Consider the following 14675-nt stretch of genomic DNA (forward strand, 5'->3'; position numbering starts at 1 on the left):
GAGCTGGAGAGGCTTTTATCAAAGTTGCCCTCTTTCAGTTTCAGCTTCAGTTTCAACAGTCATGTCACGGAATCATATATTTTTTACAGGAATGTTAAAGGAGGGAATCACTCCATCACCAACACAATTTATTGAGAGTAAATATTGGGAGTTGTACCAAAAATATTACCATATTTTTCAACTAACTTTACCTTTAATTACTTGCCCAACATGCTTTTCTTTACAGCGAAATAGCCGTTACTATTACACAGTATTTTGACTACTATTTACAAGTCAATGACCCAACAATCTTCAAAACTTTCCAATAGTATATCGCCTCAGTGATGGTAAAACTCTATGATACAGTATATGTATGTACTGAGCCTGGTCAAAATGAAAGTCAAAGAAATGTTCTACTCACCCTCGACTAAGGGTTGGGATTATTTTCTGAGTAATTGGTTCCTTTTTACAGTTATAGACAAAAATTATTGTTCATTTTAATGTAGAGACTGGATCTCAGTTGTCTTTGTCTTCATCTTGTTCAAATAAGACACTTAAAAACATCCAAATACCTCCAAGTGTAAAGTCCATCTTGTATTGAAGCCATGATATGAGTAATTTACCTTGAAAAAGCTTAAATAAGTCTATGTTTTAGGTTTGTTTTTTAGCCGAAGTTGTCAGTCTTTCACCTCCTTCTTTAAGTTTTTCCTCATTCAAAACACATTGCAATTTACACTGATACCCTTGATCTTCCGCTAAAAACAAGCTTAAAGTAAATATTTGTTTCATTAATTTGTAACAATTATTTTCTTGACGTTTAAGGTTTTTCTTTTCGACGAGGATGAAGACGTAGTGCCCTTAGCTATGTTAGCATGAACATACATTTTTGTCTATAACTCTAAACATAAACAGATTACTCTGAAAATAACTGCAACCCTTAAGTCGACATGAGGGCGAGTAGAACATCAGCCAAATTTGGTTAAACTGACCCTTTAACAATTTACTGTAAATGTTGCTTTGTACGATTATAATTAGCTTTGGATTGTTGATGTGTTGCTCAAACATGTTAGCACATTAGCTTGGTAGCATGTAGAGTTTGAAATACATTTTATCTTAAAATGATTATCTTATTATTACACCTTTAGTCCAAAACCCTTCAGCAACACGGATCACATCTTTATCAATACATTTCGGCCAGATGGCTCGGGGGGCCAAATCTGATCCACCAGGTCATTTTATTTGGCCCAAAGTAAATGAATGTTATTAACAGGAAATGGAACAATTGATGTCTGCAATAAAAACAGATACTTCCAATTACAGTCCAACTGATTTTGAAGATAAAATGGGAAAATGGTAACAAACATTAATTTTGATACATTTAAATTGAAAAATAGAAACGTTTTGTGTGCTTGTTAAAATATATTTTATAATATTCAAGGGAATAGAGGCAGAAAATGGATGAGTATTTGGTTCCTATTGTGACAGTTTTTCCAATCCTTGATTCAGGCCTTTTTTTTTACTCTATTTTAAGTCCTTCGGGCGTGTTTTCTGTCTCACCAACATACTAATGGTCCAACCTTCCGTTGAACAGTGCAGGATCGCGAGGGCTCAGCGATATGTGAGCAGGTGGAGACCCACTGGAATATCTCCACAGAAGAGCGACGCCTTTCTCAGCAGCGTCTCCGCTCATTAAATATAAAACACAGTTTCATGTTCTCGCACACGTTTATTAAGCTTCCTCCACTTTATTCTATGCGTACGCACGATCCTGTTGGCGCCAATTTAATCAAAGAGCTGCCGGAGATCTAAGCTTTTCCAAATCTTTACTTTAAAGCGAGGGAGGAATGTGTTTATGAGATCCATGCATGGTTGTTTTTTTTGTATGTTAGTGAGTGGAGCTGCTCGGGAAGTAAATGTCAATGGAGCAGATGATCTGAGCCACCTTGTTCCTCACGTTAAACCCGGAGCGATTACACTGGAAATGCCAGGAACGGATTCCCATGTTTGCCTGCGAGCTCGTCGTTTGAACAATGTTCTCCGCAAAGAGATTTACGAGCGCGTCAGGATGTCGAGTCCATGTAGATCTAATGACGTCGTGTAGTCGGAGATGTGAGGCAGGGGGCAGGTGAGGGTTTGGAAGAATAACATCGGAAATCGGGATTAAAATCTGCAGTTACGAATAAAATCTGCAGTTACGAACGGGATCAGGAAAAGCAAAAACAACAATCATTCCTCTGTAACAACCATGTAAATCTTAGTATTACAAGTATTACAATTAAATTTATAATTGTATGGTCACTCATTTTAAATATTATTTATAAAACAACTGTCACAAAAACTGATGTTTTAATTCATTTATAAAGGTACTGAATTTCTTTTGCAATACTGGCTCAGACATGTTATAAAGTGAAAAGATTTAGAAATAAATACTTTGTACTGCGTGTACTAAAATAGATGCAAGAAGCAGTTTTTAAAATAATTTAGAAACTGTTTGTTGTAACAACCATTAATAACCTCACCATAAAAAGCTTACTAAAGATAAGTTAAAAACAGTTTAAATCTACGGCTGGATTAAAACAACGATATATGATAAAATGTTTCAATATAAACAAAAAATGTGGACTTTAATATATTGTACATTTATGTGTAATGTAATAAAATGGCAATACTGGTTGAAAAATAGAATTGAATACAATTATTTAGTTTAAGGCGAGAAGACATAACAGTGGAAATAGATAAAGTGGAATTAAATGTTAAAAACAAACAACTTTCACTAGTTATCTTAAGAAAGAGTGTTGAAGTGTAGTACCATATTTGGCCTCTGGGCTACATCTTCCCCGGGTCTGGTTCGGGTGATATTTAGATCCTGTATCTTATTATTATCTTTTTTTTAAAGAAACTGAGCCAAATTATTTTAAATTAATTTGTAATTAAAACTGCATCATCTTTTGCATACTTTAGGTCAGGGGTCCCTAACCTTGTCTTTTGCGTCACAGACTGTGTAAATGTAGCCATTAGTTCAAACGTTCAGGAAAAATGAAATGGCTTGAACTGCCAAAGAAAAAAGTGCAAGGTACATAACGCTGAATCAGCAGGAGATTTCAACTGGTTTCTCAGCCACAAGACGTTCTTATATGAAGTTTGTGTTTTCTTTATTTTTTACTTCACTACAGGTTCATTTTTGAGTGAACTTGACTCGTAAAAACAACTTGACGTGTCAAAATTCAATAGAGGTTAATGTTACTTTGGAGATAATCCAGTCTTTTTTTTAATAAAACAGACAGTTATTATCAATAAAAGTGTAAATATCTAATTATTGCTTCACTGACAGGTACAGAATACTGGACCAAGGGTTTCTTTGAAAAACATAAATGTACAAATGAATATTTTGGGAGATTTTGCAAAAGGAAAAACCCACAGATAAATTACAAACCTGGTCATTTTACCACTTTACAAATCTGCGCTATTCCCGCACCTGACATGAAATTGAGTGTGAACGTGGGTGAAGATAATGTCCGGCTCAGTCTGTCACCTCTTGATTGACGAGTGACATGTTGGAGTTAACGCTGTCATTGAATCGAGCCCACTCGTCCGCTTGGAACAAAAATGTTTGAAAAGATCTTTCTGAGAAGTTAAAAGACACCAAGGATGGATGAAGTGTTTCCATTCAAGAGTGGCAGTTTTGAAAGTGTCTTTGCTTTGTGCAGTTTCAACAATGGAGGAGCAGATTGTGGCAGGTGACTGTTGTCATAATCCGATCCCTCACTTTTATTCTTAAATTAAATACACCTTTTAAATGTTGTATTCTACTTGATATCAGGTCTTAAAATTACTCTTAATGTAAGGTGGTTTACTCTTCTATAGGGCTGAGTTTTGGCAAGAATCTGGCGACACGATACGTATCACGATACAAGTGTGACGTTACGAAATATCGCGATACTGTAGGAACTACGATATATCGGTTCTTTTTAAGGAAGGACACTTTTTCTGGCTTTTACAGCAAATAAACTAGCAAACATTTTTTCTAATTAAATGTGAAAGTGCTTCTCAAAATATTAACAAAAAAGGAAAAATATAGAAACACAAACAATGAAGTGCAGAAATCTGGAGCAACTTTCAATATCCAGTATCTGTCAGTGTAAAAACTTTAAACTTTGTTTTGAAGTCAAAATGAGTCCAAACATCAGCATCTAAAGCTGCTGGACTCTGGTATTTTCATTGCTGTTTCACTCATCGCTGCCATTTTCACCGGTTTTGTTGTTACTTTGGCACCGAGGTAATGACGAATATTGCCAACTAGTGGCCGGAGGTTCAATTGCACCACACAAATGATTAAACTCTGTCAATATTTAAGTATTTTAATTGCAAAATAAAACATCAAATGATTGTCATTTATACACACATTTTTTAAATATAAACCATAAAATAACTAATTTAATTTAATAATAATTCAAATTAATAATGAATTAAAATAAAATGTTATTTCAAAGGTTAAAAAAACATCGATACAGTGCTATTAAATATTGATCGCGATATATCCTTCTAATCAAATCGAGAGACATTTTCTACTCAAACGCGATAATAATATCTAATAATAATATAAGCTCACAGTGATTATTATACAAAACTGGGACCAAATAAAATCAAGTAACACAAACTCAAACATCCCAGTTAAGTTGCTCTCTGATCTCTTGACTTCAATGTGAAACGTTGAAAACATTCAAGATAATTTTTCATCCCACGTTAAAAGCGAAGATGTTTATCCAGTGTTTCCCTCAAGTCTTAACCATGTCTCGCGCTCGTCTCTGATGCAGCCTGTGAAGTTGAAACTCTCGCTCCTTGTTGACGGCGAGGCTCTCTGTGGTTTCTGTGCTGGTTTTCGGCCCGAGTCGCTTCGTCTGATACTCCAAACACAAACAACCGCTTTCAACTTTCCTGCTCCATGTTTGTCGTGAGGGTTCGTTCAAACGAGGGGCACGAGTTGTGCTAACAGCTCCAGAATAAATCAATCCTTGCTCGTTGACTCGTTGTTGCTCCGGCAGATGCTTGATCACGGAGGACGGCGAACCTCAAAGTGAGTCCTGCCTCGAAGATGTATTTTAAAGATTTTAAAGCGAGATCCATATGCAGCTTTGAGCACATTGACGAAACCACAGACTCATTATTCTTGTCGTTTTGTTTCCTACAGAGCTTCCGTACGGATGGGAGAAGATCGATGACCCCATTTATGGAAGCTACTACGTTGAGTAAGTTGTACTTGCTTGATACGTTCTCTTTATTTTGTATCAGGGATGAAGTATCTTGTTCAGTCAAGAGTTCAGTCAGGAAGTGACAGACAGACAGATCGAGGTCCTTCCATCCATCTATCCTTCTGCTCGTCTATCCTTCCATCCATCTATTCTTCTGCTCCTCTATCCTTCCATCCATCTATCCTTCTGCTCGTCTATCCTTCCATCCATCTATCCTTCTGCTCCTCTATCCTTCCATCCATCTATCCTTCTGCTCATCTATCCTTCCATCCATCTATCCTTCTGCTCATCTATCCTTCCATCCATCTATCCTTCTGCTTGTCTATCCTTCCGTTCATCTCCCCTTCTGCTCCTCTATCCTTCCATCCATCTATCCTTCTGCTCGTCTATCCTTCCATCCATCTATCCTTCTGCTCGTCCATCCTTCCTTTCATCTCTCCTTCTGCTCTTCCATCCATCTATCCTTCTGCTCGTCTATCCTTCCATCCATCTATCCTTCTGCTCGTCTATCCTTCCATCCATCTATCCTTCTGCTTGTCTATCCCTCCGTCCATTTGTTCTTCTGTCCATCTATTCTTTAGTCTGTCTATCCATCCATCCATCTGTCTTTTATTCTGATGTATTACAATTATATCCTGAGGGATCAATAAAGTTCTATCTATCTATCTATCCTTCCGTCCATTTACCCTTCAGTTTGTCTATCTTTCTGTACTCAATGTTGCTATCCTTCCTCCGTCTATCTTTCCATCCATCTATCCTTTCTTCCATCTATCCTTCCAACCATCTGTTCTTCTGTCCATCTGTCCATCTGTCCTTCCTTCCTTCTGTTCTTTATGCATCTTCATCCATCTATCTGTTCTTCTGTCCTTGTCTCCATTTGTCCTTCGTCCATCTATCCGTCCGTCCGTCTATCTTTCCTTCCATCTATCCTTCCGTCAATCTGTTCTTCAGGCCATCTAGTCTTTTGTCTGTCTATCCTTAGGTATCTCTATCCTTTCATCCAACCATCCTTCCATGCATCTATCCATCCTTCCGTCTATTCTTCCGCCCATTTACCCGTTACTCCGTCTATCTTTCTGTATTCAATGTAACTATCCTTTCGTCCGTCTTTCTTTCCATCGATCTATCCTTTCTTCCATCTATCCTTCCATCCATCTGTTCTTCTGTCCATCTGTCCTTTCTTCCTTCTATTCTGCCGTCCACTTAACCTTCCATCCATCTGTTTATCTGTCCTTGTGTCTATTTATCATTCGTCCATCTGTCTGTCCGTCCATCTATCCTTCCATCCATCTGTTCTTCTGTCCATCTGTCCTTTCTTCCTTCTTTTCTGCCATCCATCTAACCTTCCATCCATCTGTTTATCTGTCCTTGTGTCTATTTATCATTCATCCATCTGTCTGTCCGTCCATCTATCCTTCCGTCCATCTGTTTTTCAGGCCATCTGTTTTATCTATCCGCAGGTATGTCTATCCTTCCCGCCGTCCATCCATCCTTCCATCCCTCCTTCTATTCATCCATCCTTTTACCCTTCAGTCTGTCTATCTTTTCGTATTCAATGTAACTATCCTTTATCCCCTGACTATACTTTCATGCATCTACCCTTCTGTAAGTCCATCCATCCATGCATCCATCCTTCTATCCTTTCATCTGTCTATACTTTCATGCATCTACCCTTCTGTAAGTCCATCCATCCATGCATCCATCCTTCTATCCTTTCATCTGTCTATACTTTCATGCATCTACCCTTCTGTAAGTCCATCCATCCATGCATCCATCCTTCTATCCTTTCATCTGTCTATACTTCTATGCATCTACCCTTCTGTAAGTAAGTAAGTAAGTAAGTAAGTAAGTAATATTTATTTATATAGCGCTTTTCGAGACCAGGGTCACAAAGCGCTTAGACAATCAAAAACAATACTCAAAAAAGTACATACTTTAAGGATCAAGATAATGCTGAGAACAACACATGAGTTCGAGAAATTCAAGGAAAAGCCTGAACAAATAGAAACGTCTTAAGGTGTTTCTTAAATGAGTCAGTAGACTCCATCAAGCGCAAAGAGAGAGGAAGATCGTTCCAAAGCTTAGGAGCAACAGCCTGAAAAGATTTCTCTCCTCTGGTCCTGAGCCGTGTGTGTGGAACCATAAGTAGATTCTGATCCACAGACCTCAGAGCCCGAGCTGGGGTGTAAGGCTGGATCAGATCAGTGATGTAAGGAGGAGTCTGACCATGAATAGCTCTGAAAGTAAGAACCAGAATTTTAAAGTTGATCCTGAAAGAAACTGGAAGCCAGTGAAGAGTTTTAAGGATCGGAGAAATGTGAGTTCTTCTACTTGAGCGGGTCAGAATTCTCGCTGCAGAGTTCTGAATCAACTGCAGACGAGACAGCTCCTTCTTGTTAAGACATGAAAACAAACTGTTACAATAGTCCAGACGAGAAGAAACAAACGCATGGATTACAAGCTCCAGATCATGTTCCGACAACATTTTCCTAAGTTTAGAGATTTTTCTCAGTTGAAGGAAACAGTTTCTTGTCAAGACCATGGTCTTCGTCTGGTTAAGTCCATCCATCCATGCATCCATCCTTCTATCCTTTCATCTTTCTATACTTCTATGCATCTACCCTTCTGTAAGTCCATCCATCCATGCGTCCATCCATGTGTCTATTCATACGTCTTTCCATCCTTCCATCTCTGTTCAAATTCAGATTAGCAAAGCCGGGCAGTGCCTCACTAGCACAGCCCACGAGAAACCAAGCAGGAATGTTTGTATTCGTGAGACAGAGTAGACAATTTGTTGCAAAATGTTTTACTTGAGTAAATGAATAAAGGTCATGTTGCTAAATGACAGATAATCCTCAATTTAAAAAAAAGGTATCACCCAGAAAATCAGTTAGTCAGTGAAACCTCAGGAGGTGATTTCACAATTAATCAAAAATTCAATAAAAAAAAACTTCCATTATTCAGAAATTGTGTTAATAGAATAATTGCTTGTCTGGGAGTCAAATTGGCTGAACACGCAGTGCTAACCACAAGGTCACAGGCAATGTGCTGCTTTTTAGGTTTTCAAAACTAGGAGGACATCCCCAAGACAATTTGGAATGAACAACAAAGTGTGTCAACAAGTTAGTTTAATGAGAAATCATCCAACGCTGTGTTTGACAAGGTCTTATTTTACCTCTTTTTTGTTGTTGAAATAAAGTTGATGAATTTATTTTTAAATGTAAAGCCATATAGCCTGGGTGCCATCCTATTTCTACTGGGGGCTCCTACACTCGCTACCCTATAAGAATAGTCTGGGATCGCTTGACCCGCTTCCGTTTGGAATTCGAAAATCCGTCCCAACTGTGGACGAAGCGCGCTGATTTGTCCCTGCTATCTCCGCCCCATCGTCATGGATTCACGTCATCGTCAACATGGGCGACGGGGAAGCCAACGCTAGCGATACTATTAGCTCGATCGAACAGGCGATTTTCGTCTGTTCTTCCTGTTTATACAGAGTTTCAGAGCAGAAATGTGAACAACATGAGGCACTACCGGGAAGGACGTTCTCGCCTTCGCGGAAGATTTCTAAGCCCAACACAGGGTCACGTGAATAATAAGGCGATCTGATTGGATTGCGGTACGGAAGGGTCATCCAGGGGTCATCCGATCGGAAGAGGCCCTGCCCAGCGTGCACCACATGATGCCTTCATTACCTGTGCTGTGTCTCAAATCGCATACTTGCGTACTCAAAGTTAGTATTTTTAGTGCGTAAGTGCGTCTCAATTCTTAGTATGCGAAATTTAGTGCGGCATGCACACAAAATTGCCGTACTAACACGCCCACAAAACTGAGTATGGATCGATGGACACAAACCACCCTAAATGGCCGCCATCTTAGTGACGTTTTAAACGGAAGTTACGTCATATATATGCATATATATTCATATACTTACAGGTGCATTTTCAGCAGCAGTAGAAGGATGAGACGTCTTTGGTGCGGATACCAGCTTAAATATCTCGTGAATATTTAGATTCTCATATTTTTCCTTGATTTCTTTTTCCAAACTTGCAAAACGTGCTGCCAGCAGGTGTCGGCGATATTGTTCAAACAGCTGGTTGAAATCATCCTTAAATAGTAGTAGAAGAAGAAGCTGTCACCTCAATTGAGTAAGTGCGTAGCAGCAATGTTTGATCTGAGACATACTATCTGTGGAGAATTTGCGTACTAGTTAGTATGTACACTATCATGCATACTAACTTCTAGTATACTAAGAGAAGTATGCGATTTGAGACACCTTAATGGTTTCGAATTCCAAAGGGAAGCGGGTCAAGCGATCCCAGACTTTTTTTTTTGGTAGCGAGTGTAAGAGCCCCTGGTAGAAATAGGATGGCACCCAGGATAAAAGACATCAGGTGAATGAAAAAACATTCAAACCCTTCTTAAACAGATTAATCTTCAAAACCACTCATGACAAAAAAATGCCTTGAAGAAATAATTACCAAATGGTAAATGCAAATGTTGAATACATTTCCTTGTACACTGACTCACTTTATTATCACAATATTCAGTGAGATTAAAAGATACTAGAATCTTGCTTTTGTGTCGGGATTTATATTGAAAGGATCTGAACATCAGAGCCTTCATTTTATTCATGCACACTCGGCACTTATCCGCAGGGAATTTCTCTAATACGACGCATTTTCAAGTCAGAGTGCAGATGTAATCTCTGGACTGCCTGCTAGCTTTATGTTCCTCCCGAGGAAAGCGGCCTTTAGATGCTTCATTAGGAACCCCCAACCCACTGGAGCCCAGTCCTATCTTTGTGAAGTCGCTGCTGCCCCTTTTTTTTTCACTCTCGGTGGAGGAAGTCGGCCAAATAAAGTCAATTTTCTTCTTGCTCATAAAGGGTTCATGATCATAGGAGAGAGTGGAAGTAGATACAAACCATTTACCATTAAAAAGTAAGATTGTTTATTTGTATTGTGTATTTATTTTTAAATCATCTTGATATTTAAGCTTGTTTCTTCGCTAGCAAACAAAAAAAACAATGTTTGGAGACGCAGTGTTCCCACTTCCGTCTGTAACCTTTTCACGAAACGGCAAGTGTGACAAAGCGCCCTCGGCTCTCGACGCCATTTTTCCTAAAGACCACTTTGGAAAGGTGCTGACCGCTGCAGGACACCGGCTAAAAAGGGTTAGAGTTGAGGGTACGATGGCGTGACGGTTGATCACGGAGGGGTCGGTGTGGATATGCTGTTGAACGTTCAATTTAAGTGGTGGAAGAATTGGTATTCGAGAGAATCCTCTTTTCTTCCCGCCCACGCGGCTAAAGAATAAATGTGATGTGAAACTCTTGGATGTTGAAATAACCATCATTTTATAATCAGCTGTGCCACTCTGTGTAAAATGAGGTCAACTTCCGCCGGAAAGTTGGTGGAAATGACAGGGGGAAAAAAAGGAGAACAAAGAATTTCAATAACCCTTTCAGGAGCTCAATGAGAATATTAAATGTTACATTTGGAAACACAATCATATCCGAGCCACTTCAGAAGCTGACGTTAAAGTCGGAGGAAAGTTCTGGAGAAGGAGACCCTGCCGTTGAAGTGTGGAGTGGCGTGTGAGTGCTATTGTCCTCAATGCTAATAGAAGTTTAAATCACAATAAAGAAATGCTACCCGGGTTTTGGACCTCAGGTCAGCAGGTTCACACTGTGGTCTACCCTTTTTTCTCGTTTCCTGCCTTTTGTGTATGTACAGTATATATTTGATGTTATTACTTTGAAACTCATTGTGTTATTTTGACCCATTCAAGGGTTTTTCCATCTAATTGTGCGAACCTCTGCTCGTTCTAGCCACATAAACCGACGGACTCAGTTTGAGAATCCGGTCCTGGAGGCCAAGAGGAGAGTCCACCAGCAGCAGCAGATCCAGAGCCAGGGTCTTTCCTCGCTGCCCCTTCCTGCCATCTACAGAGGTGAGAGCCGACAGTCCACGATCAGTACTAGTGATGGGTTGATGAGGCTTCATGAAGGTTATATTTTTGAGAGTGACATCTAGTGGTCTTTCACAATGAAGACACTGTATCATGATACCTCATCAGCTGCTTCATGAAGCCTCATCGACACTTACTAGCATGTAGTCCTAAGAAAGATGAATAGATAGATTTTCTATTTGAATAAAAGAGTAAAATCCCAGAGCGCACAGTGTCGCAGTGGTTCACCTCTCAGCAAAAAAGTTGCTGGTTCACTTCCAGGTCCAGAGGGAGCCAATTTGTGACCTTTCTGTGTTGAGATTGAATGTTCTCCCAGTGTTGCGTGAGTTTACTCCGGACACTCCAGTTTCCTCCCACAGTTCCGAAACATACAGAGTTAGATTGAGAACTTGGGGAAATTGTCCGTAGAGTGTGTGTGTGAATGGTTGTGCGTCTTTGTGTGCCCGACAAAACTGGGATAGGCTCCAGCCCCCCCGCCACCCCCATAAGGGATTAATGGTACAGTAAATGAATGAATGAGTAAAGATCCCCCAAAAAAACCTGGCATAATACATGCTATCTTAAACCATGTTATATATATATGTCACAGTACAGATTGGAATCCAGTAGGATCTGGAATACTACTAGTAGAGATTGGAATTCCAATCTGTACCAGTAGGATCTGAGTCCTGCTACTGAACTGGGATCTTAATATTGATATCTAAATCAGAAAAAAAGTAAGTTATTGACTCTGTATAAAAGAGCTAATTTCCCACAACCAAGCCAGTTCCAAAGTCGATGTCAAAGTGACATAGATGGCATAAAGTAGCTTGATCAAGTGATGGCGGCGGATGTGCAGCAGCAGAAAGAAAGTTTGCCCTGGTAGAATTCCCATTTGTCCTAGGACAGATTGGAATTCCAATATTCAGATCCCAATACAGTAGTATGATTCAAATCTCTCCTGGTAGAGATTGGAATTCACTAGTAGAATCTGGAATCCTTCTAGGACGGATTGGAATTCCAATATCCAGATCCCAGTTCCCAGGATTACACGAGTAGGATTCCAGATCCTACTAGATTCGAATCTGTACTTTGACAAATACACTAACAAATTCCTCATCTATTGTTTTTTTGCCAGTTTTCTAGATGACCTTCTCACTGTCCTGGACTGCCACAGCATGTTTTGACTCTAACTAGATGTCTAACTAATGAAATAATAACTTTTCTTTCTCACTTTCTTTCTTAATCATTCTATAATTTGTGAACCATTTCATTCTTGGTCTCACATCCGCTCATGGACTCTTACGTTTGAGTAAATTCCTCATCGGGATCGCTCTTGTTTTGGTGACGGAAACCATTTGAATCGCACCGATGTCTTCGAAGTTATTAAACGGAGAAGCTTTTGTCAGTCTTGATACAAGTGAAGGGGAATCGAAGAAGTACCGGAATGAGAGTTGGATCTTTTTCAAAAGCTCCCAGTTCTCTGCCTTCAGACGGTGTTTTTTAGATTTTCTAGACAGAACAAGACTTTAAGGAGTTTTAAAAAAAAAAAGGTTCTCTAGAGAAATATGTGCACGATGAAAACAGCTTTCATTAAGTCCTTTGATGAATTGATAAGTATTTCCTGGTATGATCTATGTAGTCCTTTTGAACTAGAAGTGAAACACGATAAAAGTTTAGTTAGTTAATGTCCGTGTTAATAAGTGATCCAAAACTTCCCGGTTTCATCCTCGCGTTCCAGTCGTTGCTATTGTGTTCCTCGTGAATACGAGGCACAGGTGTGTGTTCTCTGGGTTCACTGTCCACCGACTGACTTCTGACTCTCCATCAGAGCAGCAGGTTCGGCCGATCGCACTAAAGGTTTGTTTCCGCAGCAGTCTAACCTGCATCGGGAGGCTTTGTTATCCGTGTGGATTCCAGTGAGACTCTCTCTCTCTCTTCTCTCCCACCGACTCCTTTTTTCTTCTGCCACCCGCCTCCCCCCCTCCTCCTTCAATTTAAAAAAAAATACCAGTGGAGAGCACCAGCCCCTGCGCCACCCTGCCCAGACCCTCCCTGGTTCAGGTGGGCCTGTTGTCCGAGAGGTGCCACAGCCTGAGCGACCTGACCCGCTCGCCCCACGGGGTCCGCAGGACGGCGGCGGCGGCGGCGTACGCCACGTCCTCCTCCGCCAACGTCTCCCCGCTGCGGGGGGTTCTGACCCGTCGGCTGAACCGATGCCCCCACTACTACCACCAGCACCACCAGCAGCAGCAGCAACAGCATCCACTTCACACCTCCGCCTGCACGGTGGTGCTAGAGCAGCCCGTCTATAGCCCCCTCTCCCTGTGGCATTTTGTCAGTAAGTAGGTCAGGAGGGAAGCTAAGGAGGCTGACTATCGCTCTCATGGCTGCCTGCGCTCTTAGCATGCTAGCTCGCAAACCCCCCTCCACCCCCACCTTCGTTCCCCGACCATTACAGATTTTTGGTGAAGTGCTGTGTACCTTGACATGGGTTATCACCCGGGCCGGCACATCGTGTTCTACATGTCTGGAAACAAGGATAGAAATTTATCCAGCTCCCCCTCTGGAAGAACGGTAGACAAGTGTGACTAAGCTTCTCGGGGCTGCAATCCTTTTTACCGTAAAACCAGACTCTCCCTCTCTCTCCAGCGGGTCTTCCAGTCCCGACTCGCGACTGAGCCACTTCCTCTCGAAAAAAAACCGACCCGAGCGGATCCTTTTGAGCGATGAACCCCCCGTCACAGTTCGTGCTCTCCTCGCTTTACCTGGTAAAAAAAAACAACTATGATGGGAAAACGACTAGTATTAGAAATGTGACTTCCATTCATTATCATTTTAATTTAATTTTAGTAACGAAATGATTAAAATACATCAAAATAATGTGTGTCTATGACAAGAGTCAAGGTCACATTAGACGTTATGATTTGTTTAATTTCGAACAGTCATGACTTGTATAGTAGAACTCGCTATTTATTATTTTAACAACTACGTAACTTTGTCTGGAGAGTCAAAGTGGGTCAGAGACAGTGTTTTCATATGAAGTTCTGAGAGACTTCTTCAAGTTACTGATAGGATTCATTCCAGAAACTGAGGCAACAAGAGCTTTTATCTTGTTTTGTAAACAAATGTTCAGAGCAAATTACAGAATTTCATACATTTCATTTTCTATTTAGGCTCCTACGGATTTGACCTTTATTGGCTGTGTGCATACACTAAATGGAAACCAAAATTAAAAATGATAAACTTTCTAAGAGAAAGAATTTGATCCGTTTTTTTTCTTCATTAGAAATTAAAATAGAATGGAAATTATAAACAGCAGAACTAGAAAAATCCTCATCAGTTTGTTTTGTCCAAACTCTAAAGGGCCACAGATCTGTTCTTATCTTTTATTTCATTTTTTCATAATTCTCAATTAAATAAGCAGATTTTTTATATTATATACTTTGTTTTATATAATACAGTGTATTTGTCACGGAGACATAAATCAATGGT

At 40.1% G+C, this 14675-nt stretch overlaps 1 protein-coding gene across 4 annotated transcripts in view; it reads left to right on the top strand.

The window, feature by feature from the left end:
* The window catches only part of magi2a (membrane associated guanylate kinase, WW and PDZ domain containing 2a), a 240912-nt gene that overhangs the window by 173324 nt on the left and 52913 nt on the right, over positions 1-14675 (top strand). For all 4 annotated transcript variants that reach the window (XM_087786601.1, XM_087786598.1, XM_087786599.1 and 1 more), the window contains exons 7-8: positions 5168-5225; positions 11062-11183. In XM_087786601.1, the coding sequence (XP_087642727.1) occupies positions 5168-5225; positions 11062-11183 (180 nt within the window). The remainder of the gene's footprint in view (positions 1-5167; positions 5226-11061; positions 11184-14675) is intronic.

The sequence above is a fragment of the Callionymus lyra genome, chromosome 3, assembly GCF_982586985.1.
Source record: "Callionymus lyra chromosome 3, fCalLyr1.hap1.1, whole genome shotgun sequence".
In the NCBI taxonomy this organism is placed as follows: domain Eukaryota; kingdom Metazoa; phylum Chordata; class Actinopteri; order Syngnathiformes; family Callionymidae; genus Callionymus; species Callionymus lyra.